The sequence below is a fragment of the Limanda limanda genome, chromosome 1 (assembly GCF_963576545.1).
Source record: "Limanda limanda chromosome 1, fLimLim1.1, whole genome shotgun sequence".
In the NCBI taxonomy this organism is placed as follows: domain Eukaryota; kingdom Metazoa; phylum Chordata; class Actinopteri; order Pleuronectiformes; family Pleuronectidae; genus Limanda; species Limanda limanda.
This window is the reverse complement of record NC_083636.1, coordinates 6,857,197-6,883,355: the sequence shown is the minus strand read 5'-3', so window position 1 is coordinate 6,883,355 and position 26,159 is coordinate 6,857,197. Positions and strand designations below refer to the sequence as shown.

General features: G+C 41.2%; 4 protein-coding genes across 4 annotated transcripts; 3 read left to right on the top strand and 1 right to left on the bottom strand.

Moving 5' to 3' along the window:
• The first annotated feature begins 2,208 nt into the window (after positions 1–2,208).
• skor2 (SKI family transcriptional corepressor 2) lies at positions 2,209–9,395 on the top strand. The gene is made up of 7 exons (XM_061079994.1): positions 2,209–4,176; positions 4,745–4,808; positions 5,478–5,555; positions 7,810–7,875; positions 8,068–8,166; positions 8,331–8,398; positions 9,339–9,395. Exons 1-7 carry the CDS (start codon positions 2,209–2,211, stop codon positions 9,393–9,395), a joined length of 2,400 nt encoding a protein of 799 aa, XP_060935977.1.
• A 2,112-nt stretch (positions 9,396–11,507) lies between these two features.
• On the top strand, positions 11,508–13,872 carry ier3ip1 (immediate early response 3 interacting protein 1). The gene is made up of 3 exons (XM_061068888.1): positions 11,508–11,611; positions 12,051–12,152; positions 12,751–13,872. The coding sequence occupies exons 1-3, from the start codon at positions 11,521–11,523 to the stop codon at positions 12,804–12,806; spliced, it is 249 nt and encodes an 82-aa protein (XP_060924871.1). The 5' UTR covers positions 11,508–11,520; the 3' UTR covers positions 12,807–13,872.
• A 1,392-nt stretch (positions 13,873–15,264) lies between these two features.
• Positions 15,265–19,592, top strand: hdhd2 (haloacid dehalogenase-like hydrolase domain containing 2). The gene is made up of 9 exons (XM_061068878.1): positions 15,265–15,297; positions 16,715–16,820; positions 17,017–17,119; positions 17,274–17,379; positions 17,574–17,658; positions 17,812–17,977; positions 18,097–18,147; positions 18,269–18,332; positions 19,226–19,592. Exons 2-9 carry the CDS (start codon positions 16,720–16,722, stop codon positions 19,327–19,329), a joined length of 780 nt encoding a protein of 259 aa, XP_060924861.1. The 5' UTR covers positions 15,265–15,297; positions 16,715–16,719; the 3' UTR covers positions 19,330–19,592.
• A 14-nt stretch (positions 19,593–19,606) lies between these two features.
• katnal2 (katanin p60 subunit A-like 2) lies at positions 19,607–25,773 on the bottom strand. Its single transcript, XM_061079971.1, has 15 exons — positions 25,723–25,773; positions 24,839–24,909; positions 24,331–24,497; positions 24,181–24,217; positions 23,855–23,957; positions 23,648–23,758; positions 23,236–23,313; positions 22,797–22,895; positions 21,768–21,831; positions 21,553–21,671; positions 21,363–21,454; positions 20,654–20,764; positions 20,045–20,207; positions 19,847–19,949; positions 19,607–19,746 (listed from the first exon to the last, which is right to left on the bottom strand). Exons 1-15 carry the CDS (start codon positions 25,771–25,773, stop codon positions 19,607–19,609), a joined length of 1,509 nt encoding a protein of 502 aa, XP_060935954.1.
• Positions 25,774–26,159: the final 386 nt, after the last annotated feature.

Genomic DNA, 26,159 nt, shown 5'->3' with positions numbered 1-26,159 from the left:
TATTAGGGCCCGAGCACTGATCAAAGGTCAGATGAGACCCTATTGAAATTGTAAGGATTATTATTATTATTATTATTCAGGCAATTGAATTTGCTTTTTGAGGGCTTTAACATGCTCAACTTCTTACCAAAATTTGCAGAAAGTTAGAAAGTGGTGAAAATTTACGTATTCTGAAGGAATTTTCAATGGGCGTCGCAAAATGGCTCAACGGTGCCCCCGAGACCCCTGGAACGTGTTCACATTGACCGGTCTTCACAAAAATCGATATACAGGTGTATCATGACCAGACAAGCAAAAAAGTCTTTATTATTATTATTATTTTAATTATATTATAAGTTCATTTGAGTCACTAAAAACACAGAGTGATTAATAATGTGAAGTTATTCCGGATGTGTGATTGACGCAGGCCTGCTCGTTCCTCTGCTTTCAGTGAGACTCGGTCTCAAGTGAATCTCTAAAATTATTGTATTGGAAAAATAACGTCATGTGGTTGAAACCTGTTTTGTAGTTGAAAAGTGAGTTTTTGCAGACCTGTCTGAAGACTTTTATGACCTGAAGTGTTTATGATCTGAACTGTGTGCGACCTGGAAAGTTCAAGAGCTTTTTTATCACTTATTTACTCTCCAAAGAACTGAATGTATATCTGCTGTATCTCCAAAGGAAACACGTGTAAACTCAGAGAGAGACAGCCTCAGTTCTCCTGTAAACGATCCTTGCATTTGACTGTTTCTCCATCTTCACTCTGATCCCTGTGACTCTCTGTGCTGATCCTTTCCAGCCTCTTGTATTTTACAGATTTCCATCACAATATCAAACAGTCTCTTTCAACAACTTGTTTCCACAGTGAACTCAGATCTGTTGTTAAATCGTTTCTCTTTAAGTGCTTCATTTGTTTAATGGAGTTATTGACGTTGCTCAGCTCACGCAATTAAACCAGATCAGTCCACTGGAATGAATTGTTGAACAGTTAATTTAAAAATCCCTTTTTTCGATTTGTTTCATTTTGTAGTTCGTTTCAAATCAACACCTTGTTATTCCGTGTTATTACTGTGCTGCTGCCTTGAATATAATCTGGGAATAATTGGTAGTAAATGTAGTTTATTTGTTAAAACAAACATTTCCTTGGGGGAAGAAACTGACAGTAATTCCTCTGTTTTTCCTGTTTCATAAACATACCACAGATGTGAGGAACAAAAAGAGTTTAGGTTTTATTGGTAAATTCTGATATGAAGCCTACATATATAGAATTTAAAATCTTTATTCACTTAGATGTAACAATAAAATGAACACAAATATTTTGTAAATATATTTTATTGTACAACACCCCAAAAACGCAGCCTAATTTGTTGAAATAATAAATGAAGCTACAATAAAAAGTTGCTATTCACAAACATTTTTTTTTACATATTTAACAATATAATCTTCTCTTTATTTATTCAGCTTTTTTGTGTTATCTTCCTGGTTTATTTTTGAAGGCAGACAAACCCCCTCAGAAATGTTATTTATTTGTTTAAAATTCTACAGACACATGATATTTAAAATATTAACTGAACTGCAGGATATGAAATTTAGAAAATGCCCACAGCGATTAATACAGAAATGTGACATACAAATTGAGCCTCTGCATTTTCTGTTAAAAAAAAAGCAACATATTTAACTCGAATTTAATATTTAAAAAAACAACACCATAACTATAAAAAAAAATACTCTCTCGAGAATTTTCTGGTTCAGATTACTCACTTGACTTATCTGGTACATATAGAAAGTAAATAGAAGCAGTGTGGTGCTTGGCTGTAAATTGAGAATTAAATTGATTAAGTTTAAATGTCTGAGATTTTAAATAATTATATTTTTTAATATACCCATTTTTTCAATGCATGATGAACGTATTTCTTAGTAATTGTGTCAGATCCGGATTCATCAGCTATTTCTCCTTATATTTAATGCAGAGACTTGTTTAAACTGGTAAACTAATTACGTTATTTGTGTAATTTCAACAGCATTAATCAATGTTCTTTCTTTTGTTCTTTCTTTCTTTCTTTCTTTCTTTCTTTCTTTCTTTCTTTCTTTCTTTCTTTCTTTCTTTCTTTCTTTCTTTCTCTCTTTCTTTCTTTCTTTCTTTCTTTCTTTCTTTCTTTCTTTCTTTCTTTCTTTCTTTCTTTCTTTCTTTCTTTCCTTCTCAGGTCGTCCTACAGTTTTTCACCAAGAATGGACAAAGCTCGTCTTTCCAGCTCTAATGACATCATCATGACCAGCTCAACAGGCGCCTACCAGCAGGAACCCCTGACTCCACCCAGACCCGCCCACCACCACTCCTCCTCCTCGTCCTCGCCCTCCTCTTCCTCCCCGCCCATGAAGCCCAACCAGGTCGGCCAGGTCATCCTGTACGGCGTTCCCATCGTGTCCCTGGTCATCGATAACAACGAGAGACTTTGCCTGGCGCAGATTTCCAACACGCTCCTCAAGAACTACAGCTACAATGAGATTCATAACCGCCGCGTGGCGCTGGGCATCACCTGCGTCCAGTGCACGCCGGTGCAGCTGGAGATCCTCCGCCGGGCCGGCGCCATGCCCATCTCCTCACGCCGCTGTGGCATGATCACCAAGCGCGAGGCCGAGCGCCTGTGCAAGTCCTTCCTGGGAGAGAACGCGCCGCCCAAGCTGCCTGACAACTTCGCCTTCGACGTGTCACACGAATGCGCCTGGGGTTGCCGAGGCAACTTCATCCCTGCACGCTACAACAGCTCCAGGGCCAAATGCATCAAGTGCTCCTTCTGCAACATGTACTTCTCCCCAAATAAGTTCATTTTCCATTCCCACCGCACGCCCGACGCCAAGTACACCCAACCCGACGCCGCCAACTTCAACTCCTGGCGGCGACACCTCAAGCTCTCTGACAAGATACCGCTCGACGAGTTGGTCTTCGCGTGGGAAGACGTGAAAGCCATGTTCAACGGAGGCAGCCGGAAGAGAGCGCTTCCCTCCTCATCCCACTGCTCCTCCATGGGCTCGATGAAGTCTCTCCAAGGCTCGGTGGGGCCTCACATGATGGGACCCGACATGGGTCAGAAACGAGGGCGCTTCGAAGACGACGATGACCTGGACGGAGATCTGTCTCCTCGGAAGACGCAGCGCAGCTACCCGGTCATCCCCGTCCCCAGCAAGAGCTTCGGCATGCTGCAGAAGTTCCCTCCCACGTCTCTCTTCCCCTCGCCTTACCCCTTCCCAGCGTTTGGCCTCTGCCAGCAGAAGAAAGACGACAGTGACGTCTCCGCCGGGCAGAAAGCAGCAGGGTTGTCTGGTCTGTTGTGGCCCGGCCGCAAAGACACTTTCTATCCTCCTTTCTGCATGTTCTGGCCCCCGAGAGCCGCCGGAGGAATCCCCGTCCCCACCTATCTGCAGCCTCAGCCCAGCGCCCTCTCCTCCTTAGCAGACAACCCTTCTCTCCGACAGGCCTTCCTGGATCTCTCAGATCACAGTGAGCCCGGAGCTGTGGCCGGCGGTGGAAATGGCCTCGGTGCCACCATGGCCTCCGGCAGTGGGACCGCCGCACCACGGACGGGCCTGTTTGACCCGGACTGCACGACGGTGACCTCTGACCTTCGCCCGGTGACCTCAGAGGGCTGGCTCAAGCTTCTCGACAACCCGACCCTCCAAACCAGGAAGCCGAGCTACGGCTCTGCCTTCCGCCCGGTCATCAAGGATGCAGAGAGCATTGCCAAACTTCACAGCACCGGCGGAGGAGTCACCGGGGCGGCCGAGGAGGACTTTGGGGTCGTGGTGGCCGGGTCGGAGCGCCACCAGCGGCTCTCGCCCACCAGCAGCTGTAGTTACGGGAGTGAAAGCGGGGGCGAAGCGGATGTGGGGGACAGTGAGGAGGAGGGGGAGGTGGACGTGGAGTCGTCCAAGCAGGACGAGGAGGAGGAGGAGGAGGGGAGTTTCACCAGGAAGCCACCACAGACACAAACCAACCTGTACCTCCCCGTGCTGAGCGACAGCGCCGGAGAGGAGAGGGGGAAGGAGAGGGGGGGAGGCGCCGCGTACCCCAGCGCCTCCCCTCCCTCCTCCTCGGACCCCATCCAGCAGGAGTCCCCCAGCTTGCCTGCGTCCCCTCCAGCCAGCCTGCCACTCTCCGGCTCCAACCCACCTCACCGGGAGGACCCCGCTTACAAAAACGTAAATATCCCCCCAGGCCACTTTAGCTAATTATTATTTAAATGGTGCTGCAGTCAGGCAGTGATGTGATCTGCATAAGCAGATTGATAGGCCGGTTCCTCCCTGTAGAAATTGAAACAGTCACCCCACTCTGATCCCGGCTAATAGGCCCAGGCGTGGATTGTTTAATGTCCATGGCGTGTTTGTTCTCCCTCCGTCACCCCAGCCTGTTAGGGCAACTCTAATCTTTAACCTGTCGACTCCCACATTAACCAGGCCTTTGAGAGACAGAGGAGGAGGAGGAGGAGGAGCAGGAGGTGGAGGAGGGAGAGACACACACACAGTTATGAGCTTTTTAAACTGGTGCAAGTTAAATGATTCACTGAGCAGCACACTGCAAATACATCTGATGAGAGGGAGAAAATAACAGACACGGCAGTTTAGATCATTACAACTGAATTCTATCATTAACTGATAAAACGTCTTTTTGATTACATGCATCATGTGATGAGTTAGAATGTTACTGTCTTTTAATTGTAAAACATAAAGAGAAGTAAGAAATGCTGACGGACTCTCTGTGTTTTTCCAGATCCACAAAAACAGAGACGAGGGACTTCCTGCGTATGCGACCAAAGACAACTCCAGCACATCTGGTGAGCATGGACATTTTACTCTGTTGCTTTCGAACGTTTTTGACGTCTCTCACGATAAGTTTTAAAAATCCTAAAGACACCAGACGTAAGAGAAAAACATGATTGAAATGCATTGAATTTAATTGTGCAATAACAGCGTTTGCACAGTAGAAATCCATTTGTTTCATTTAGCTTTTGTTAAACTAAATAACAGTTTCTCTGCATTCAAATATATTTTGTGGGTTTTACTTCTTTCACCCTCGTTTTCACAACGTCTTATTTTCTCCAAATGTTTGAACGGGTTTTTTACGCCGTTTCATCAAATAGCATCACGCAGTTTATTTCGGCAAACTGTTCCACGCTATCTGTTCCATCAGACCTCCGAGTCGTTGTGTTATAGCATCTTTGTTTCATTTATTGTCTGAGTGAGTGGTTATATAGGGTTTCTCTGTCCCTGCGAGGCTCATATTATCGTGACGTTTCATTTGCTCCTCTCATCTCCCACTTTGACCCTTTTGGAAAATGTCTATGTTTTTGTGGCGTCGCAAACCACACACACGCTTGATCTATACACGCATACACACATAGGCGACACACACCGTGCCCACACTTAGTTATCTCCATGTGTCCGGATAACCAGCTCAGCCAATGGGCCTTAGTGAATTTCTCCTCTCCTTCATTTTCTCTCAGACGAAAACAAAGAGCAGAATAGTTTCTTTGCACCAGAGAGCGAGACGTCAGCGCCGGACTACTGGAGGGAGAGCTCAGGTATTATTTCATTTCTTTTTTCTTTTCTGAGTGTCTGCGCATAGATGGAAGACAACAAAAGAACCAAGAGCAGAATTTTTAAATTGCCAATGGAGAATTATTAGGATTTATAGGTCGATTTAAGTTGTGACTCCTCAGTAATTTGAATCTCAACTGAGGTCAGTGAAATTAAATGAAAGCACCTCAAAAATAATAAGTGACTGTAAATAGAAGTTTGCAATCAGAGCTAAAATCTTTCACAACCTATTATCGGGGCAGGAATTAAATTTATCTGCAGTCTGACGTGAAATGATATCAACATGAAACGATAATTAAAAGTAACACAAATGAATAAAATGTGTTTTAAATGGCATCAAAAGATACACTTTGCAATTCCTTCAGCGAACACAGTGCAGATTAAAATAGAGTGAGAAAATAAAACTGATTAAAAACAATACAAAAATTACAGCGACGTTTCCTCTCATCAGACAAATGAGACTCAGTATTTAAAGCAGTGAGATAAAAGCTCCATCCACCTCAGTCTCCTCCTCATATCAGACGCTGAGTGAAAGCGTTTGTAATAATAACACACACACACACACACACACACACACACACACACACACAGGGATGAAACAGCAGCACAAAGCCGCTCCACCACAGCTGCTCTCTTTAGCAGCGCTGTCGCCGGGGCTGTTACTCTTAGGGGGGCCGTTATAGTTCAACAAGAAAACATCAGCTCAGAGATAAGCAGCCGTGCTGGCAATCTTCATTCTAGACCCATATTGCTGCCGACATAATTGCCTTTTTTTCCCCTTCCTCAGCGTAAAAAAAAAAACACAACCCTTTCCTGTTCGAAAAAGATCACAGCTTATTGCCTTTTTATATCTGTCAGGAAGACATTAAAAGTGCTTTATGACATCTGTGCCAACATTTATATCTACCCCCCACTCCCTCAACCCCTGCTCACACACACACACACACACACAGACACACACACACACACCGTAATGATCCCCGCGCATAATGTATAATGTATTTCGAAAAATTACACGAAACAAATTAAATGAGACCACCTTTCCCCTGATTGCCAAACGTCTCCCTGGGCGGTGGGAAGCTCTACGTGATTAGAAGGCCTGATTCCTCCGAGTCCCACCACCGCCGTCACCCCCCCCCCCTCCACTGTCTTTAAACTCTCCCTCTGTTTCTAGGGAGAAAAAATAATCTAATTTTCCATTTATGTAATGCAAACCGCCTTGGCTTTGACTATTCACGGTTAATTGACTGTCAAACGAGGTTGTTATCCTCGGGCACTGTCTGCAAATTTGCTTGTCAAATGAGACAGAGAGAGGAGAGGGGAGGAGAGGAGGAGAGGAGGAGAGAGAGAGAGTGAGAGGCGAGGAGAGCTCTCTTTCTCTCTCTCTCTCTCTCTCTGTGTGCTAAATGAGAGAGAGACACAGAGAAGCACAGGGAGGCTTAAGGAGCGAGAGAAGATATGAAATGACTGGAGGAGGATAAACACATCGAGGGAACTGGATTGCTTCATTTAAGGCGTTCAATACCAATTCAGACGTCCGCACAAACACACACGCACACACAGAAAAACACACACACACACACACACTTTTCAATTTGAAAAGAATGTGTGATGAAGATGTTGAAGTTTTCAAGCAACAAGTAAGATCACTTCAGTAAAAACAAAACATATATAACACAATATGTCGTGTAACCATAATAATAATGTTCTTATTATATCCTAATGCAGCTATAAAGACAACAAATAAAATGTTTGACATTATAACACAATAATAACTCGTGAGTTATTTTCTTTTTGGGAAATAATCTTTGGAACGTCCAATTAAACGTTAATTCACCGCACAGACTTCACATCTTTCAGAGTTAGAAAATCCATTTGTTTTTATTTCATTTGCTGAACGCTCATTGTTTTCCTCCTTTTTTATTTATTTTTATAAAAAAATTTTTTTTGTTTATCTGATAACAAGAGGACGCAGTAAATGTCTCTTTTAGTACAAGCTTATACTGACACCTAGAGGACAAAGCAGGGATTTCAGCATACTCACTAAAAAGAGAGCATTAGGACGGAAAGGAGTTCACACCGTTTATGCAGAAATGGAATCAAAGAGGACGAGAATATATTCATGGGTCTAAAAATGAAATACATGAAGGATCTTACTCTTCAACTGTAATATCCTGTAACTACATCTTTCTGTAATGTGTAATAAAACTCACAGTTTAATTATTTTCATGTTTTCAGGCGATCAGCGACAAGGTGCATCGTCTCCCGTTCCACAAAAGAAGGACGTTGAGAACATGGAGAAAGGTAATTTTCTTCTATTTAAGAATCGCCGGTTATTAAACATTCCCTCCACACTGCTTGGTATTGAATAGAGTAATCATATCAAACACACACACACACACACACACACACACACACACACCATCTAGGACAAGGTTGTGTTTTCCTGTGTGTATTTCAGTATTTTCATCTCTCTGTTCTTCTTCTCTTGTTCAGAAGAGCTTCAGAAGGTTTTGCTGGAGCAGATCGACTTCAGGAGGAGACTGGAACAGGAGTTCCACGCCCTCAAGGGCACCTCGCCGTTTCCTGTCTTCCGTAAGTCCCTTCTTTTTCCTCGCCCCTCTATCACACAATTCACGGCTTATTTCTCCTCAGTATATGTCCCTTTTTTTTTAAACACATCTGTCCTTTATCTTTTAACTCGAACACTTCAACTCAAATTATTGGCTGATCATTATTTTGTTTTACCTCGATTTCAGATAACTTTCAAGACCAGATGAAGCGAGAGCTCGCCTACAGAGAGGAGATGGTCCAACAGCTACAGATGGTAAGACGACTAATAATCCAATCAGTGCTCAAACCTACAGGAAATAAATGCCATAATAAAGATGCTTTAATTTAAAAACTGATTTTGAGAGGAAATATAAATCCTGTCTCAATAAAATACAGTTTTCAAGAAGAAATTTAAAATGAATCAGGAAATAGAAGAAGAACATTGTTTTCAGACACTAAAAAATAAATCTGAAGCCCTGTCTTCTAATAGAGAGATTAAATGAAGACGAAACAAAGACAAATCAGCAGGACTCAAGTCGCGCTGTTGCTTATTTGTCCATCGAAGGCAGAAGCAATCATCTAGTTTGTCTTTCACGGGTGAGAAGTTCCTCTGCGGCCGTCTGATTGTTTCCGTCCACATCAATCACCCGAGCAGCTGGCAGACACGCTGACAGACGCTGTTTGTCTTTGCTTTCTGACACACGCAACAACTGTGCCCGCTTGTGTGCACACGATCGCTTTAACGTACACACAAACGCACACAGAAATGGGGGTGCTGCATTCTTGTAACCACAAAGTCACACGAGTGAACGTGCATTCAAGCTCCTTCGGAAACGTGCACGTGCTAAGATGTTCAAAATTGACAAATGGGTCTAGACAAAGCAGATGGAACTGACTGAGAGTAAAGACACATTAATTTCACACAGACGTTCAAATTAATTCATCATTTTCAGTTACGTTGCTGCAGCATATATCTTAATCTATATTTTCAATAAATTATTTATCCGGATCTTGTTTCACTTGTGTCTTTTAAAAAATACTAAAATGTGTTTTTTAGATATTAATTTTGAGTCAAATCAATTTATTTATCCTCACAAAATATATTATTTCGAGGCTGAGTGCAGATAAAAGTCAAGGTTGATCCATCTCAAACATATAATAAACATACAGGATGAGAATGCCTCTAATGTTTCCCTCTAACTTCTGTTTTTCAGATTCCCTACGCAAACATCATCAGAAAAGAAAAGATCAGCTCACATCTCAACAAGTAGCTCAAACAAAGGTAAATGATTTTTCAATCAGATTTTTATTTATCACCTTTTTATCAGTATTTATTTATTTCAATTCAACCACATTTAGCAGCAGTACATGACCCTAATGTCTGATTTTTCTTTTCTTTATCGTCTTTACAGGCAGAGTCGAGAAACTCTCTTCTAAGGGGAAGAAGCTGCTTGGATTTCTGGGAATGTTCCAGAAGTAAAAAGACTCAAAGTAAATATATATAAATACAGAACACAGACGGGACCATTCACCCTTTTCCATCCCTTTCCGAGGGGGACAGGTCTCAGACTTTGTACATTTCTTATCTTTGGAGAAGAATGACTTGTCTTCTGCTTCAGCTCCATCTCTGTTAATAGCCCAGCACTTAAAAACTCGGTGAGCTCACATGGACCAGCTCTCGCTGCCGTGTGCACTCTCCATCGAGTTTACTTCCCCGGACCGACTGAACTGAAAGTGAAGGACACAGGTTTCTCCTTGTCGCTGCTCTTGCAGTCAAACTCCAAGCTTTACCCAAACAGGACCAAAGCAACCAAGGCCTTTCTTTGCCCCTTGAACCTTTTTGAGGGCAATTGAAGACCACCAGGAAGGCAGTTACAAACTTTGACTTCTTCTTCTTCAAAAAATAGAACTTTTCCATGTTCTTTAAAAAATGAGACTTTTATGACTGCGGGTGTAACGTCTGTGGTTTTGTCCGCTGCCGGCCCAGTTGTACAGTGCACACACCGGACTGGGGAGGAGGACTTCTCAAGGTTTTATTTTTTGCTGTTGTCATTGTCGTTGTTGAAATGTGGACTAAAGACACCAACACTTATTTATTGTCAACATTAGATCCCAAAGGGAAATTCTCTTCATCACGTCCCAGTTGTGTTTATTGATCGAAACAAACCAGTTGACCAACCCGGTCGATAATCACTGAAGAGACATCGGTGGAGATTTTATTTAAATAATAAGCTCGTTCTTTGAGTTCGTAAACTTCACGATGCCAGAAGAAGAACAAAATAAAGGGATGAGAGCACAGGAAGGAGCGGTGTTGTTCCACCAGTATTAATACAGGGTGGTAGCACATATTTAAACTGTAACCTGGCTGAACTGTTTTTGTATTTGGGAGTAATTTCTGAATGTATAAAAAAAAAAACTACAGTATTATGTTGAATACAGGTGTTGCTACATTATGCATTTTACTTTGAAATCAACATCCTGTCACATCTACGGTGTGAAGATCATTAAATCGCCTCCATCAGCTGCTAACTTGGCCTTTGAAATGTGTTCGGGGTGTCGGCAGATGACGGACAGATAATTAAAGGCCAATTCCGTGTATTTATTTGCTCTCCAAAGGAAAGTCTGGGCCACAAGGAGCAACGTCTGTCAGTGTTGTAGATCTGCCTGTAAATTATTTCATTAACTGTATAAACCGTCACGTCTGTCTGTGTGTTTGTTTATTTATTTGAGTATCAGACCTTGATTATGAAAATATAATTTATTACAGTGTTAAAAAGAAAGAGACACAGTGATGATGATGATGATGATGTGAATAAAAAAGGAGAACTCGCCCTCATCTTCTTCACCGAATGAAATGACTGAATGGATCCAGTTGTCATTTACTGAGAAAAGAAATGTTATTATAAACTGTCAATGCAGATGTATTTAAATATGTTCCTGTAGTTTCTCTACTATTTATGTGTAAATTAAAAGTCTATACAATAACCAGAAAGTGGTTTCACGATGAAGACTGTTTGTTGTTTGTGAAAATGAAAACCTCATATTTCTATTTTAATAGAGTAGGAGACAAGTTTTGATGATTAAACGCTGTTGAAAACCAAAATTGGTGTCAAGAAAATACACAAAATAAATTGTTTCAATGTTGAAATTCCAGAAAGTACAAATATTTACATGGAAATAAAACTTTTGACACGATAAGTCGTTGACAGAATAAATAATAAATCCTTTTAACTCATCATTTTAAAGTGAACTTCCTTCTTCTTAGGAGACATTAGGAAGTAGAGCTCTCTGAGGGAAAGAAGAACACTCTAAATTCACGACACCGGCAGCTGGTTTTACGGCAGCTGCCTCTGACTGGGCGTGTTGTCAGAAAGACACGAAGAAGAAAGTGCCAACATGGCGTTTACTCTGTACTCTCTCATCCAGACCGCGATTCTCTGCGTCAACGCCATCGCTGTGCTGCACGAAGAGAGGTTCCTCAGCAAAAGTAAGATTCCCCTAGTGTTGTAGATGACGTACATTGCGCATTTTAACCAGATAAACACGTAGTTATCGCGCTAAAGGCAAGAAGCTAACTCTGCTATGTTAGCTAGCTCTGCCCTGCTAGCTAGCTGCTACACTCTCAGGTTGAGATTTAAGGAAGAAAATCATTAGATTAAAATACTTAGTGTGGAATTATATTATTTATCCAGCCTTAAAGCGACTTTAGGAACATTTAAAAGTAGTTTAAAATTCACATAAATACATTTTCAGCCTTTGTTTATCTTCCAGACATTAAAACCCTCTGCCTGCTTCTCTCTCTTGTGTTTATCTGGGGAGGGGGGATATTATGTTTGTTTATGTGTACATTTGCATATAATTACAACTATAACTATAGCATGCATTGTGTGTATTTGATGTAAAGCTTGTTGTTCTCCCTCCTCCAGTGGGATGGGGCGTGGACCAGGGGGTCGGAGGCTTCGGGGACGATCCAGGAGTCAAAGCCCAGATCCTCAATCTCATCCGCTCAGTCCGGACCATCATGAGAGGTGAGAGGAAGTTGCTGTTGTATTATTAATATTAGAAATACTATTAATAATCAAGCTACTACTTCAACAAAAGTCTGCCTGTCATTCAAACGTATATATAAGCCTCACATGTGAACAGTAATAAAGCAAATTCATGTAATGTAAATCATGAAGTATTCATTGCAGATGAACCAGGGAGGATGAACACAAAGTTTTTCCAATTTCCCTCTGTAGACTGTTTATGAAAAGCTCTGCTCACAATGTCCAGAACCAATACAATAAAAGAGTGACAGTAGATTGTACAAGTGTTTGAGGACGACTCAAATAATTCTGAAGTCGCTCCAGAGCACATCACAGAAGCATCGTCTTGAAATAATAACACACATCTGTTATTCACAATATGGAAACGGGAGTAATTCATCTTTCTAATAACTCACTCCTAAGGTTTCAGCACCTGACAGGCTTTAGTCCCACAGAGTCTACTGAATCACTTTTATACTCAAAACTATCTGATACCCGACATCCGGCTCTACGAGAATCTATAGGATGTTGTTTCTAAAGCTCACAATGTTTTTTATTTTGTATTTATTTGTCTTTGTCCTCTTTTGTTTTTTAACAGTACCGTTAATCATCGTGAATTCTGCCTCCATTGTCCTCTTGCTGCTGTTTGGTTAACACCAGGACAAAATCTGTGGACCGGACAAGAGCCAACGAACAACTACACACAGACGCACACTAAAATGTGTGTAATCTAGAGACTTCTGCCGTTGCTGCTCTTCAGCAGCGCGGACAATGTTTTAACGGTTGTCAGGGGAACAGAGGAAAAGAAGAAACAGAGACAAACTTGTTCAGAGCTGAATCATTAAAGGATTCAAATTCAACAATGCAACATGCATCAGCCGCTGACCTGCCTGTTGTCAGCGAGACGCCACATGGACCAGACCTGAAAGTATTGTGTGTTTTACAGGATCACATGTTTCATCACAGACACATTGAAGTGAATCTGTTTGAGTGATTTCATGATAATATAAGTCATGTTTTACTTTAGAGTTATAGAGGAGGAGCCTGTTACTTTTTTATAGATATGACAAATGTCAGCAGCAGTATTTCCTGTTTCACTTCACACACACACAAACACACACACACACTACATTGATGAGATGGACTCTGTAACCAAGCAGATGTCAGTGTTCAGATCTGATTCCAACGAACCACCAAAGGTGCTTTAAGATGTTTTTTGGAGATCCTAAATGATGTTGCTGCCAAAATTTCTACCTGTAACTTGAACAATTTTTGTAAACATAGACATCTGTGACAGACAGAAGCAGATATTTGAGATTTGTCGAAAAGTCTCCTACTTTTTAAGAAGTTTTTCCTATTCGTCCTGCAGAACTTTGGTGGATAAGAGTTAAAAGCTCAGTGTTTGATTGAATATTTGTCATGTGAACTTGAAGCAATACGGCCAAACCAAACTCAAAACATTGAACCTTTGTACTGTTTACACATAAGTACTGTCCCAATGTCACAGACATTACTGAGATGGTATCTTGAGGTATTAAAATGATTATTTACTGAAATTCATTGTCTCAGTTTTTTTTCTGTGTGGCAGCGGGGGAATAATGGAACATCTGAAAAAACAAATTTTGGAGTCATGAAAACGTTTTATTATCTTTTATTGTTTAATGTCTAACACTTTAATAGAATCACTGAAATAAATACAAATAAACTTCTTCAAAATGTAGCCAGTTGTCTCTCAGACTGTTTGTCTCCCTGCTCCACTTCATTAATAATCCACATATGTTGTGAATTATCAACATTCCGTCCCCTGCTGTAAGCTGCACAAATATTTTTATTAACATTAGATGTGATCCTGAAAGCACAGGAGTGGGAGCGAGAGGGAAAACAGGGATCAGCTGGAATTAGAAGCATATGTTTATCGGGCAGATTTGCACAGTAAAGCCACTTTGATCTGTGATTAGTCGGAATTTAGCTGCGGGTTCACAGTGAAATCTGTAAGCGATCACAGGCGAGCGGACGTGGATCTGTTTCTGCTCTTCACAGGTCATGACGGGCCTTCTTTGGGTTTGTTGTCATAAAAAAAATCATGAGAATGTGTTGTTTGTTTTTTTGTGCAACATGTAAGATTTATTCCAAAAAACTTTTGACATTCTAGGACACTCAATTTGTTTTATTTATATATACATTAGTAACAATGTAATATGTGTATAAATAATCTATTTGAGAACAGGAATATTTAAAAAAAAAAAGGTTGCTAAATTATATTTTTATGTGCAAATAAAATTATGATGTTTCAAATAATTTTAATGTAATTTAATTTTAACTAACATAGAAATGTGTAATAATACTGCGAATCAACTCAAAACAAAGTTAATTTTGCTCCCAACAATAACAAAGGAAAATTAAAGATAAAAAACAAATACAAAATACAAATACAAAAACACACAAAAAAGGTCAGTGGGAAAATAAACAGATTAATAAATTGGGTGACAAATAAATTGGACAAATCCAAAACCTCAAAACAACTTATTTTTAATTCCACGTTGGTTTGAGATATTTTGTCCTAACAAAGAAACCATCTCACCAACATGATGTTTTTCAAAACCGAGCTACAAAATATTTATGTCGAAAAATTGCAAAACTAAACAAAACAGCGGTGTTATTCACGATGTGAAGGAAGCATGAAAAGAGGATTTGAGAAGAGCTGTCTGGCATCACGCAGAGACGGGGTTTTAAATGTTTGATAATTCCAAAACATATTAAATCTGAAAGACGCACTAATGTGCTACATCTGTTGGCTGTTAGTTTGTTAGTGGGATGGGATACATATGTTTTTTATTCTAATGAGTGATTAAGGATAAACCTCTTATCTGATTGTAAAATATGCATTGGAAAAATAATTTAAAATGTCAAAATAAAAGAGAGAACATGGGGCAGTTATATAAAAACGTAGTGATATTAAAAAATGTTTTCCTCTAGAAAATATACAAATATTAAGAAATATACACATTTCAAAAGGAATTTGAGAGAGCACATTTCAATGTTTGAGCCGCAGGGGGCAGCAGTGAGCTCCACGTCCCCAATTTGACCGACAAAGAAGAACACGCCCACAGGAAGTACCTCAGGGAAGAAGCTGCGGAAGTTCAAGGTTTGTAAATATTTACAAATTCATTCATTATCGAGCCAAAGTTTGTAGAATAAAGAAGAATTTCTACTTCGCTGTTAGAACAAAAAATTACGTTCGTTTAAACGTCGTTTATATGTCACAGGCACTAAAAGTAAAGAATGTTTGATGTTTAAAGTAAAGGACGTTTGAAAAGCTCCATTGACACCAGGTTTTTAAAGAGAGTTTATTTACAAGGTTTTTACAGGAATGTGACAGAGATGCTGTATAAACGAAGATGGTGATAAAGACACATGGATGAAAACAGCAAATACACCTGAGTCTAGATCCAGTGAACGAGGAAAATATGAATATTAATACCCTGATCATTGTGCTTTAAAGTTCACAGCAGATATTTGAGTAGAATCACAACTTTAACAATGGCTGCATGATCCAGGGCCTGAGCTAAATAACACTTGAATGAAATGGAGCCGTCCTCTGTCATTTGTTATGATGCTGTGATAAAGACCTAAATGACTGTGTCTTATAAAGATTTCCTACAAAACCTACTCAATATATTTTAAATATTGGGGTTTTATTATAGAATAGAAACTAAATGTTTATTATGCTTGTTCACACAACCTTTGGTCACTGTAAAGTATTGCATATTATTACAACGTGGGCTGTTCTTTCTAAAAGGTCGAAAATCTATTTCACACATCTGTATTCTTTGCAGGTTTCATCCTCTGATCATAATTCGCTGCGACGACCTGATTGAATAAAGTAGAAAGAGCTTGTTACAGCCTCGGTTTCCTTTAACTGCTGCTATGCTCAGAAATAAGCTTTTACTCCGCTGGGCCCTTCTCACAGTTTCCTGTTATCAGTTCAGCTCAATACAAGTAATAGAAACGTGTGTGTGTGTTTAAGCTGTGCTGGGTGGGCATTAAGAGCATTAATTGTACCCTCCCATTGATAACTACATGACAGAAATCCAAGCATGTCTAAATAAAAGGGGATCACAGTCTGAAATCAAATTCCAATAAAAACACAATCCGACAATCTGTATTCTAGGCAGGAAACCATAAATACTTGAGACAAACCGCTCGATAATCCTCTCAGTTCGTCCCGATGCAGGTTTGAATAACGCAGTAATCTGATCAGTTCGGCCACTACCGATGCAAAATTATGATTAGGAACGCGTAATCTCTGAAATGACACATTATTTTTGAGAGAATAAGCTTTTTTTTAAACAGAGTAAAGCTCCATTCACAGCGGATCTTGGACATATTTAGGGGGTTTTATGAAATCATAATCAGAGACTGCAGTAGAAGCAGGTCTGAACGAACAGCCTAAGCAGGTGAGACGGCAGGAACCTGGTGGCAATGTCCTTTTTTGTGGTTGTTTGAACTAAAGTCAAAGCAAATACAGGTGAAAAGCATGAAACTAAACGTTCCTCCTGCAGGAAACATGTCGGGCAGACGAGCTCTGAAGGCCGTGCTCATCGACCTGAGTGGAACTCTGCACATTGAGGACACAGCGGTTCCTGGGGCACAGGAAGCACTGAACAGGCAAGAAACTGCCTCCAGACCAGGGACTGCTGGAATGTTACTGCATGAATGGAAACTAAATCTGGGTCCTTAAGATCAGGGACTAAAAACCACTGAGAGCGTTCTCTGTCTCTTTTGAAGATCACAAATTCTCCAGTATTATTTTGTTGTATAAGATTTGTCATTGGTTTGTGTGTTTGTGTGTTTGTCTCGTCAGGTTACGTCAGGCGTCTGTAGCTGTGAAGTTTGTGACCAACACCACTAAGGAGAGTAAGAGGAGCTTACTGGAACGATTGCATCGCCTCAACTTCAACCTTCAGGTGAAACAACCAAAGTCATTCAATTTAGTGCAGATGCTTTTACTGTAATGGTCAAGACATCTAGAGGAAATAAGTGTTCATTTCGTTCACAGTAATTGTTGTTTCTTTGCTGATTTTGAATTTTCTTTCCCTGAAACATTTGAAAACTCTGCAGGAAAAGGAAATCTTTACGTCTCTGAGTGCAGCTCGGAGTCTGCTGGAGCAGAAACAACACCGACCGCTGCTGCTGGTGGAGGACAGCGCACTGGAGGACTTCACTGGTACTAGAGAGAGACAGAGAGAGAGAGTGGTTGAGATTATCAGTGGAAAAGTGGAAAAACCCTTAAAATAATATATCAAACGCAGACGCACAGCAGCTCTTTGCATCGGTGAAGCTGTCACTGATACAACTTTCAAAATATTTCTTACTACACCTTTTTTCAGACAGTCACGATGTTTGTCCTTCTTTTTACAGGAATCGACACGTCAGAACCAAATGCTGTTGTCGTTGGACTCGCTCCTGATCACTTCAACTACCAAACACTCAACAAGGCTTTCAGGTGTTTGTCAGTGAATCACATGAGAGGTTTTCTTTCAGATTAGATGATTTAACCGTTTATCTAGATGAAAAGAACAAAAATCCACTGATTTTGCTCTTAGGAATGTTATATTTCCTTCATCGCGGTCTGTTAAGCGTCTACGTTTCTCTGCAGCATGATTCTGGATGGAGCTCCTCTCATTGCCATCCACAAGGCTCGGTACTACAGACAGAAAGATGGTTTGGCCCTCGGCCCCGGGGCCTTTGTGACGGGACTGGAGTACGCAACCGACTGCAAAGCTACTGTGGTGGGGAAGCCAGAGAAAACTTTTTTCACACAGGTTAGAAACGTGCAGCTTAACCTTTTCACCTTGAAATTTTCTGATTTGGATTCAGATTTAACGTTTTTAACAACTAAAAACAAATTAATCCTCTTTTTCTGGTTGTTTTGTTCAAATAGGCTCTCCATGGTTTAGGCTGTAGCCCCGGTGAAGCTGTCATGATAGGAGATGTAAGTCAATTAAGTTCATTTAAAATATTTAGCTGAAAGAGTTTGGTAGCAACTGTACAAAATACTGTGTATTATTGTGTATTAGTCTCCAGTGGTTTGTATCTCTGCTGTTTTCCGACAGGATGCAAGGGATGATGTGGGAGGGGCTCAGAACGCAGGCATGCTGGGTATTCTAGTCCGAACTGGTAAGAAAACAGAAATCTACTTTTATTCTCAATTTCATCATCATGACGATTATTGACCAGGAATTATGGTCATCATCTTCCATCGTCATGTCGTTACTGTCTGATGTGATAAGGGTTGCAAAATTCCGGGAATATTCAAAGTGGGAAACTTTCCATGGGAATTAACGGGAATTAACGGGAATAAACGGGAATTAACGGGAATATACGGGAATTAACGGGAATAAACGGGAATAAACTGGAAATGTTGTGGGTAATTTATACTAACTGTATTTACCTTTTCATATACAGACATAAATATAAACATTTTGTTTTGTCATAGGCTGATTTGAGCCCTGAGGAAACTTTGGGCACTTGACTATATGCTTCTGCATCGTTGTGTCATTCTTAACATAGGTCTTTGCACAGTATTTGCAAATGTACACAGCCTTTCCTTCTACATTGGATGAGGTGAAATGCCTCCACACATGAGATAGTGCACGTGGCATTGTTCTGTAGAATAAGATGAGAAAAAAGTTTGTAAAAAAACGCTAATGCAATGCCAGAGATATAAATAGTTGGCCAAACAATTGGAATCTTCTGTAAACATATTTTACAATTGATGGATAAACGTATGGAAGTAGGCTAGATGAACAGATGAACAATCCTCAATCAGCATGCTAATATATTTTCCCCAGTAATATCATCGAAACTTACCTGACTAGTCCTGCACACTACAGCAGGCCTCAATAGCCCTGCTGTTGAGGCCTGCTGTTGAGGCCTGCTGTTGAGTTTCCGGAAAGTTTCCGGAAATTTACCGGAAACTTTCCACCCCTTTGCAACCCTAGATGTGATCATGTAAAGCATATAGTTTATTTTATTTCTATCAGTCCACCTTCTCCTCTGTCATCTTTCAGGTAAATACAGAGACGGTGATGAGAATAAGATCCAGCCTCCTCCCCACCTGACGTGTGACAGCTTCCCAGACGCTGTGGAACACATCCTGAAGAACCTGCTCTGAGCTCCAAGCAGCAGCAGAACTCTAAGTTTCATTTTATTATACAAACTTCAGCTTTCACAAGAAACACTGGATTCATCTGCTATGACTGTAGGAGGCTAGTGGTCTTTAACACTGGAGAGAAAGAAGCTATCATCATCCTTAAGACCTGAAAGTATTCTCCTCCTTCGTTAAGTGAAAAATAACCAACATTCATACAACATTCATAATTTTAAACATGCCCTCTTCAGCTCCACAGTGTTGAATAATAAAAGTAAAAGCACCAACTGTTGTTAGAGCGTCAGAGAGACTCGTACTCTCTCTCCCAGGCTGTGTATCTGCCCGTCAGGTTTCGGGCTGAGGGTTTGGAGTGTGCGATGACTTCTAAGAAGTCAGCCGTCGTCACGGTTTCCAGCTTGATGGCAGGGAGGGGGGCGTCTTCTGTGGAGGGAAGTGACAGTGAGGTTACAGCGTTTTATTCAGAGACGTCCGACAGACGACAAGACAGGACCTAGCTGTGCTGTTTGTGTGTGTGTTGTACCATGCTGATGTGCCTCCAGAACATCAAAGATCTTGCGAACTGGTCTCATGGCAGCTTCCTTACACACCAACCTGATATCAGAGCCTGAGTAGCCCTCCATGTCCTGACACACACACACACACAGACACACACAAAGATGAGGCCAAACTGAGAGAAGTTGTTCTTTCTGCAACAGATACAAAATTCTCTGTAACACACCTTGGCCAGGATTTCGTAGTCCAGCTCAGTGCGTAGCTCCACCCCCCTTGTGGAGGTGAGAGGTGGCAGCCAATGAGAGGTCATGGCCTGGCGAGCTGCTGAGGAGGGAAGACCCACGAGAATCCTCTTCTCCAGCCTCCTCAGCACGGCGTGGTCCAGGTCCCTGAGAGACCAGCAGCACCACTCGTCACAAACTGCACTTTATTCTTTTCACGTCTTCTTTACCATTCTCATTTTTTACATTGTAAAAATTAAGTGTCTGTTCTCGGATTCCAGAAAGCGAAATAGTCATTATCGACCTGATTCTTCATGCATTTTATTTTTAATGTAGATTCTCGGTGACTCCAAATTGAAAACTGGCGGTGAATCGTAGTAAAGTGAAGATGTTGAGACGATAATGGCGTCTGTTATTGTTTTAGGAAATTACTGAATGTGCGAGAAAGGGAAATAAATCAGGAGGAAGTAAAACAGAAAATGTGTCTTGTGTTGTATTTGTGTGTCACACTTGTATCTGTCTTCCTTTAGAAATGTAATGGCGACACAGTAATTTGTTGTCATTATGATGATAACAAATAAATGTGAGTGCTTTGTGTTCACGCTGAGATCTACCAAGGTAGGTTGGAGGCAGCCAGTACGAACACCAGCTCCTCTGACCTCACCAGTCCGTCCATCTGCACCAGTAGCTCAGTCTTCATCCTGCTGCTGCTCTCATGCTCTCCTCTGAAAACACAAATCAGCTTCTTACTCACCTCGGCATCTACGTCAGTCGTTTAAAGCTCAAATACATGTTAACCATAGGATCAATCCTGTGGGAGAAATGCTGAGTGCAGTGCAGAGGACTTCTAACTTTCAACACAGGTAAAACCATAGATATATATAAAGACTAGATGTCTCGTTCGACGGAGCCGGACGTCACCACATGGCGGCCATCTTGTCAGAGGTTGCTCGCTCACCCATAACATTGTGTTGGTAGTGGTAAATAACCATAACTTGCTCAATTTTTAACCGATTTTGAAAGTGGTTTGTTATAAACGTCAGAGATGTAGATATGACACTGCATACTTATGAATAATTATGTTATTTTCTAAAATTTGTTTATTATTTACCCAGTGTCATAACTACATCTCTGACGTTTATAACAAACCAGACCATTTCAAAATCGATTAAAAATTAACAATGTTATGGGTGAGCGAGCAACCTCTGGCAAGATGGCCGCCATGTGGTGGCGTCCGGCTCCGTTGGCCGGCAACGCAGACGAGACATCTAGCCTTTATATATAAATCTATGGGTAAAACAGCCACGTCTACAACTAGCTCACCCTGTGCTGGCTCCTCTCTGCCCCATCACCGACTCCAGCTCGTCCAGGAAGATGGTGGAGGGGGCGTGGTACCTGGCCAGCAGAAACAGGACCTGCAGGAATAAGCACAAATATATTTACACATATCTAAACTTCAAACATACTTCTTCATTCACATTTGTTGAGTTTCATCTGTCCAATGGGAACGTACCCTGACCAGCTTCTCAGAGTCTCCCCTCCACTTGCTGACGATGCTGGAGGCTGAGATGTTGAAGAAGGTGGTCTTGCACTCTGTGGCCACGGCCTTGGCCAGCAGGGTCTTACCGGTCCCTGAGTCAGGTGGTCACAAGACGACCGGTCAGGGAGAATCGCAAATTGAAGGACGACGAGTACACGAATACAAAGAGAGGTCTCCTGAGGTCTTACCTGGGGGTCCGTACAGCAGCAAGCCCTTCCACGGGGACAGGATGCCTGTGAAGAGTTCAGGGTACTGTAAAGGAAAAAGGAGTGGTAGATAAAACAAGTGACAAAAAGAAGAATACAATTAGTTAAGGACAGAACATAAAAAGTGCAGATATGACAGAAAAAGAGTGAAAAAAAAAGGAAATGAAAACCAACCTTTTAGAAAATCGCTTCATATTTCAGCATGAAAATAATTTAGAGATATGAACTTATTATCACCTTCCAGCAACGTAAACACGCGTTTCCACTTTCTTGCCAACTAAGAAGAAAGTGAGCGGATCTGCCCGACGTGGAGCTGAGTCAGTGCTGCAGAAACCACCCCCCCACCCACCACAAATCAGTCGGAATGTTTTGAGGTGGCAAACACACGGTGTGGGTGGGGGGTGGGGGGGCAGAATCAAATCACCAAACTGACCTTATATCCCACAGAATGAATAATAATGGAGACAGAAGTTGGGGATTGTGGGACGGTGGATGTGAGGGGGGTGGGGGTGGGGGGCGGTGTTATTCAATAAGACAGGAGCAGCGGAATAGAAGATGGGACACATCAGTCCTCATCTCCGTCGGTAAATGTCAAGAGGATGCAGACAACCTGATTTGTTGTCATCATATCCATGAGAAAGGTCTGGGTGATGATGATGATGATGATGATAGAAAAGTGTGTGTCTGTGCGTGTATGTGTGTTCTGTTGTGTTTATGTCCCAGCTCTTATTTGTAGTGTGAAATTTATGTACACACAGGTGACAATTGTGTTAATGTGCTGCTGTGTATGAATTGTTCCCGGCGTTTCCACGTGTGTGTTGCTCCCTGCCCATCTATCCATCTGTGTATGTGCACTGCCATATTATCCCCGATATGGATTTAGTGTCAGCCTAACAAACTGGCCTGACCCCGGCGCCCTCCTTCTCTTTAAGCCCTTTAAAGGAGATGTATTCAGAATCGAAGACGAGTGACCGGTGCTGAAATACAAGCGTGCTCGGGCAGCGGCCGCACCTTAATGGGATAGACGACGGCCTCTTTGACTAATCGCTTGGCATCCTCCAGGCCGATGATGTCCTCCCAGCGCACGTTGGGGCTGTGCAAATAGATGTCCTTTAGGGGGGAACACACACACACACACACACACAAATAGAGATTGAGGGATGCATGTGATATCAGCTCCAAATGGTAACACACACACAAACCTTTGGGTGCGATTAGGTTGTCGTAAAGAGGTGTCCTTTAGAATGAAACATCCCATAAGGGAAATAGATAGAACCTGGGCCTTCATTAATACAACGGATCAATTCAGTCACACCCAGACTGTCACTGCCCTCAAGTGGATACATTTGGTATCACAAATAAAATCACCTGAATGATATTTTCACATGTTTGTTCGTGTGTTTCTCAGTCAGTGCACATGACAAAGTATGTATGTGTGTGTAGTAAGTACCCTGCTGATGATTTCAGCCAGATCAGACATCTCTCTGTTCATTCCTGAGAAGCCACTGAGCGGCTTCAGCAGCCGTTCCTGAAACACAACATGATATCATCAAAAACAAACTAAAATCCTTCTTTTGGACTGTTATTGAACAAAATTTGATCATATGCTCATCATGAGGATTTTGGCTATTTCTGTTTTCAAGATGCTTCAAAGTTATTACTATGTAGTCATATTACTTTTTGGACATGTGTATGTAGACATAGATGAAATTAAACTAAAAACAGACTGCAGTTTCAAATTGTAATTTGAAATACAAAGAGAAATTCCTTTCTATTCATGCGAGATTTGAAAGTGGAAAGAAATGGATGTCACTGCTGAAAAATACCAGCATTAACAAAAAATAAAGGAGATAAATAAATACCTTTCTATTCATGGCTATGTCCCCTGCTGCGTCCCCTGCTGGTCCACATCTGAGGGACGAAACATTGAGACCAAAGTCTGAAATCTCTGGAGGAACAGAGGAGCCATTCTGCTGGGAAATCAAACAGAGACATTAGGATGTAAGATATAGTTTAATTTAATGTAAAATACTCTTTTGGTAGTTTTCTTAATGTGTGTGTGTGTGTGTGTGTGTACTTACACTTGTGGTTGTCTTCTTGGCTACGTTTCCAGACTGGGGTGTCTGGGATGGGTTGATTTTGGGAAGACGCTTCCCAGCAGAACACGGACTCCTGAGGGACAAGAGATGTAAAGGAATCGATCAATGGAGGTAATCAGGCTTTTTTTTATTGGCTCAAACGAATTCCCTCAGATATTTACACTTTCAAACACAGCAGAATTTATTCATCAACATCATGGTCACATCAGTCTCATGCTTCTGTCATAAATTATAACAATTTTGTTGCGTATTTTACTCATTTCTATAAGAATGGTGTGAGAGCTGCAGAATCTCACCTCTTTACTCCACCACTTTTCACAAATCGGTTTTCAACTTGAATAAAAACAAACAGAAAATACAGACTTAGTTGAGAAATCATGAGAATCTCTTCAGAACCAATACTAAGCAGCTTAGTATTCAGTGTGTAGCTGGCGGTGGTCACACACCTGGTTCCACTGTTCTTCTGATAAGTTTGGGATTTTTCTGGAACTTGACGTAGTGATAACTCTCGTACTCCATCAGCACCATCTCCAGATCGATGTTGTCACAGACCTCGAACTTTCTCGCATCTCCATTCGTCTCTTGGTCCAAGGCCGCTGCTGCTTCCATGTAGCTGGAGAACACACACACACACACACACACACACACACACACACACACACACACACACACACACACACACACACACACACACACACACACACACACACACACACACACACACACACACTGTGAGCCTCTGGAATCCAACATGATTTACTTTGTTTTGTCTATAAATAGCATATTTCTATACTTTCTATATATAGACACACACAGGCACAGGCTCTATGTTGATGTTACTCACAAACCTTTTTCCGTGTTTATGTGTATAATGAAAGATTAATGATGTTTCCCTCTTATTTCTACATTTGTGTTCTTTCACAAGCTGCTGTTTGTTGTGTACGTGTTACTAACCCTTGCCCCAGCAGGTGTTGGTAGATGAGGATGAGAAGACTCTTCCTCCTCATCGTCGTCCGCAGATCTTCCTGTTTGAGACAGCAGCATTTTTAAATATGGTTTAATAAGTGTGTGGATGAAAACAGGAGAAAACAACTGCTCTAGTCATCGTATTTGGTATATTAATTCCTCAATGTAGGAAAATCACAGGAATAATTTACACAATAACTTAATGTCAGTAAGGCCCGGGTCGTCATCATTGCATTGCAAATGTAAATAAAAAAACACTGGTGACATATATATTGTTTATGTGATACATATCTTTTTGTAGTGTTTCTAATTGTTGTTCTATATTTTTATATTTATGCTCATGATAAACACACCAAAGCACAGTGCTTTTGTAAACCTACCTGGAAATTAAACCTCTTTCTGATTCTAATACAGTAGTACTGTAAATACTCTAGTATTCCTGCCTTGATTTAGATATTTCACCTACAGTTTGTATATTTCTTTAAATATATATATTTAAATGTGAATAACATACAGAGGAACTAGGTGTGTCCCAAGTGTTGCCAGTAGAGGGCGCCCAATGGCCACACAGGACCTGACCTGGTATCTAGGCAACCAGTGGACGCTGACAGTGGATGAATGGAATTAGCTCAAATGCTAACTGCTAACTGTTGAGCTGTAACTCTTAAGCTGCACAACACAATGCGAACAACACAATGACATGAAACAAGGACACATGTTATGATATTTGCAGCGTTAACAGTTCATTCATATATTCATAAGGAACTAAAGTATATGACTCTTTATCCCAAGTAGCTAGTTAGCATCGCTAGTTGGGTTAAAAGTTGTTAGATTACTCGAGAGGAGACAAAACTAAACTTTCATCCACTCACCGCCTCTCGAGCTTGATGTGCGATCTTCATGGACTGATAGGACATCTCCATCGTGAGAGACACGTTCCCGTCTGTGGTTTATCTGTAGTGTCTTCACGTCTGTTGTTTCCGGGTAAGAGTTTGTAAACATTGATGACGTCAGTAGGCAGGACTCACAACGGACTGAACCATTTTTTAGGACCACTGATCCTGGGACATCAAAGCAAACTGACAACAGTCTGTCTTTGCTTAATGAGTCCTCTGATGTCCTCTGTCATCTTTTCCTTCTTCCTCAAAACAAACACCTCACCCCCAGTCCCCCATTTGTACACATGCAAATATTATACATATTGTAAATCTTATAAATAGAACAAGTACAGTAACATCCACCTGTGTGTGTCTTTCATGATTCATGGCTCTGATCAACTAACACAGTGTTGGTTTTGTTTCTTTCTATA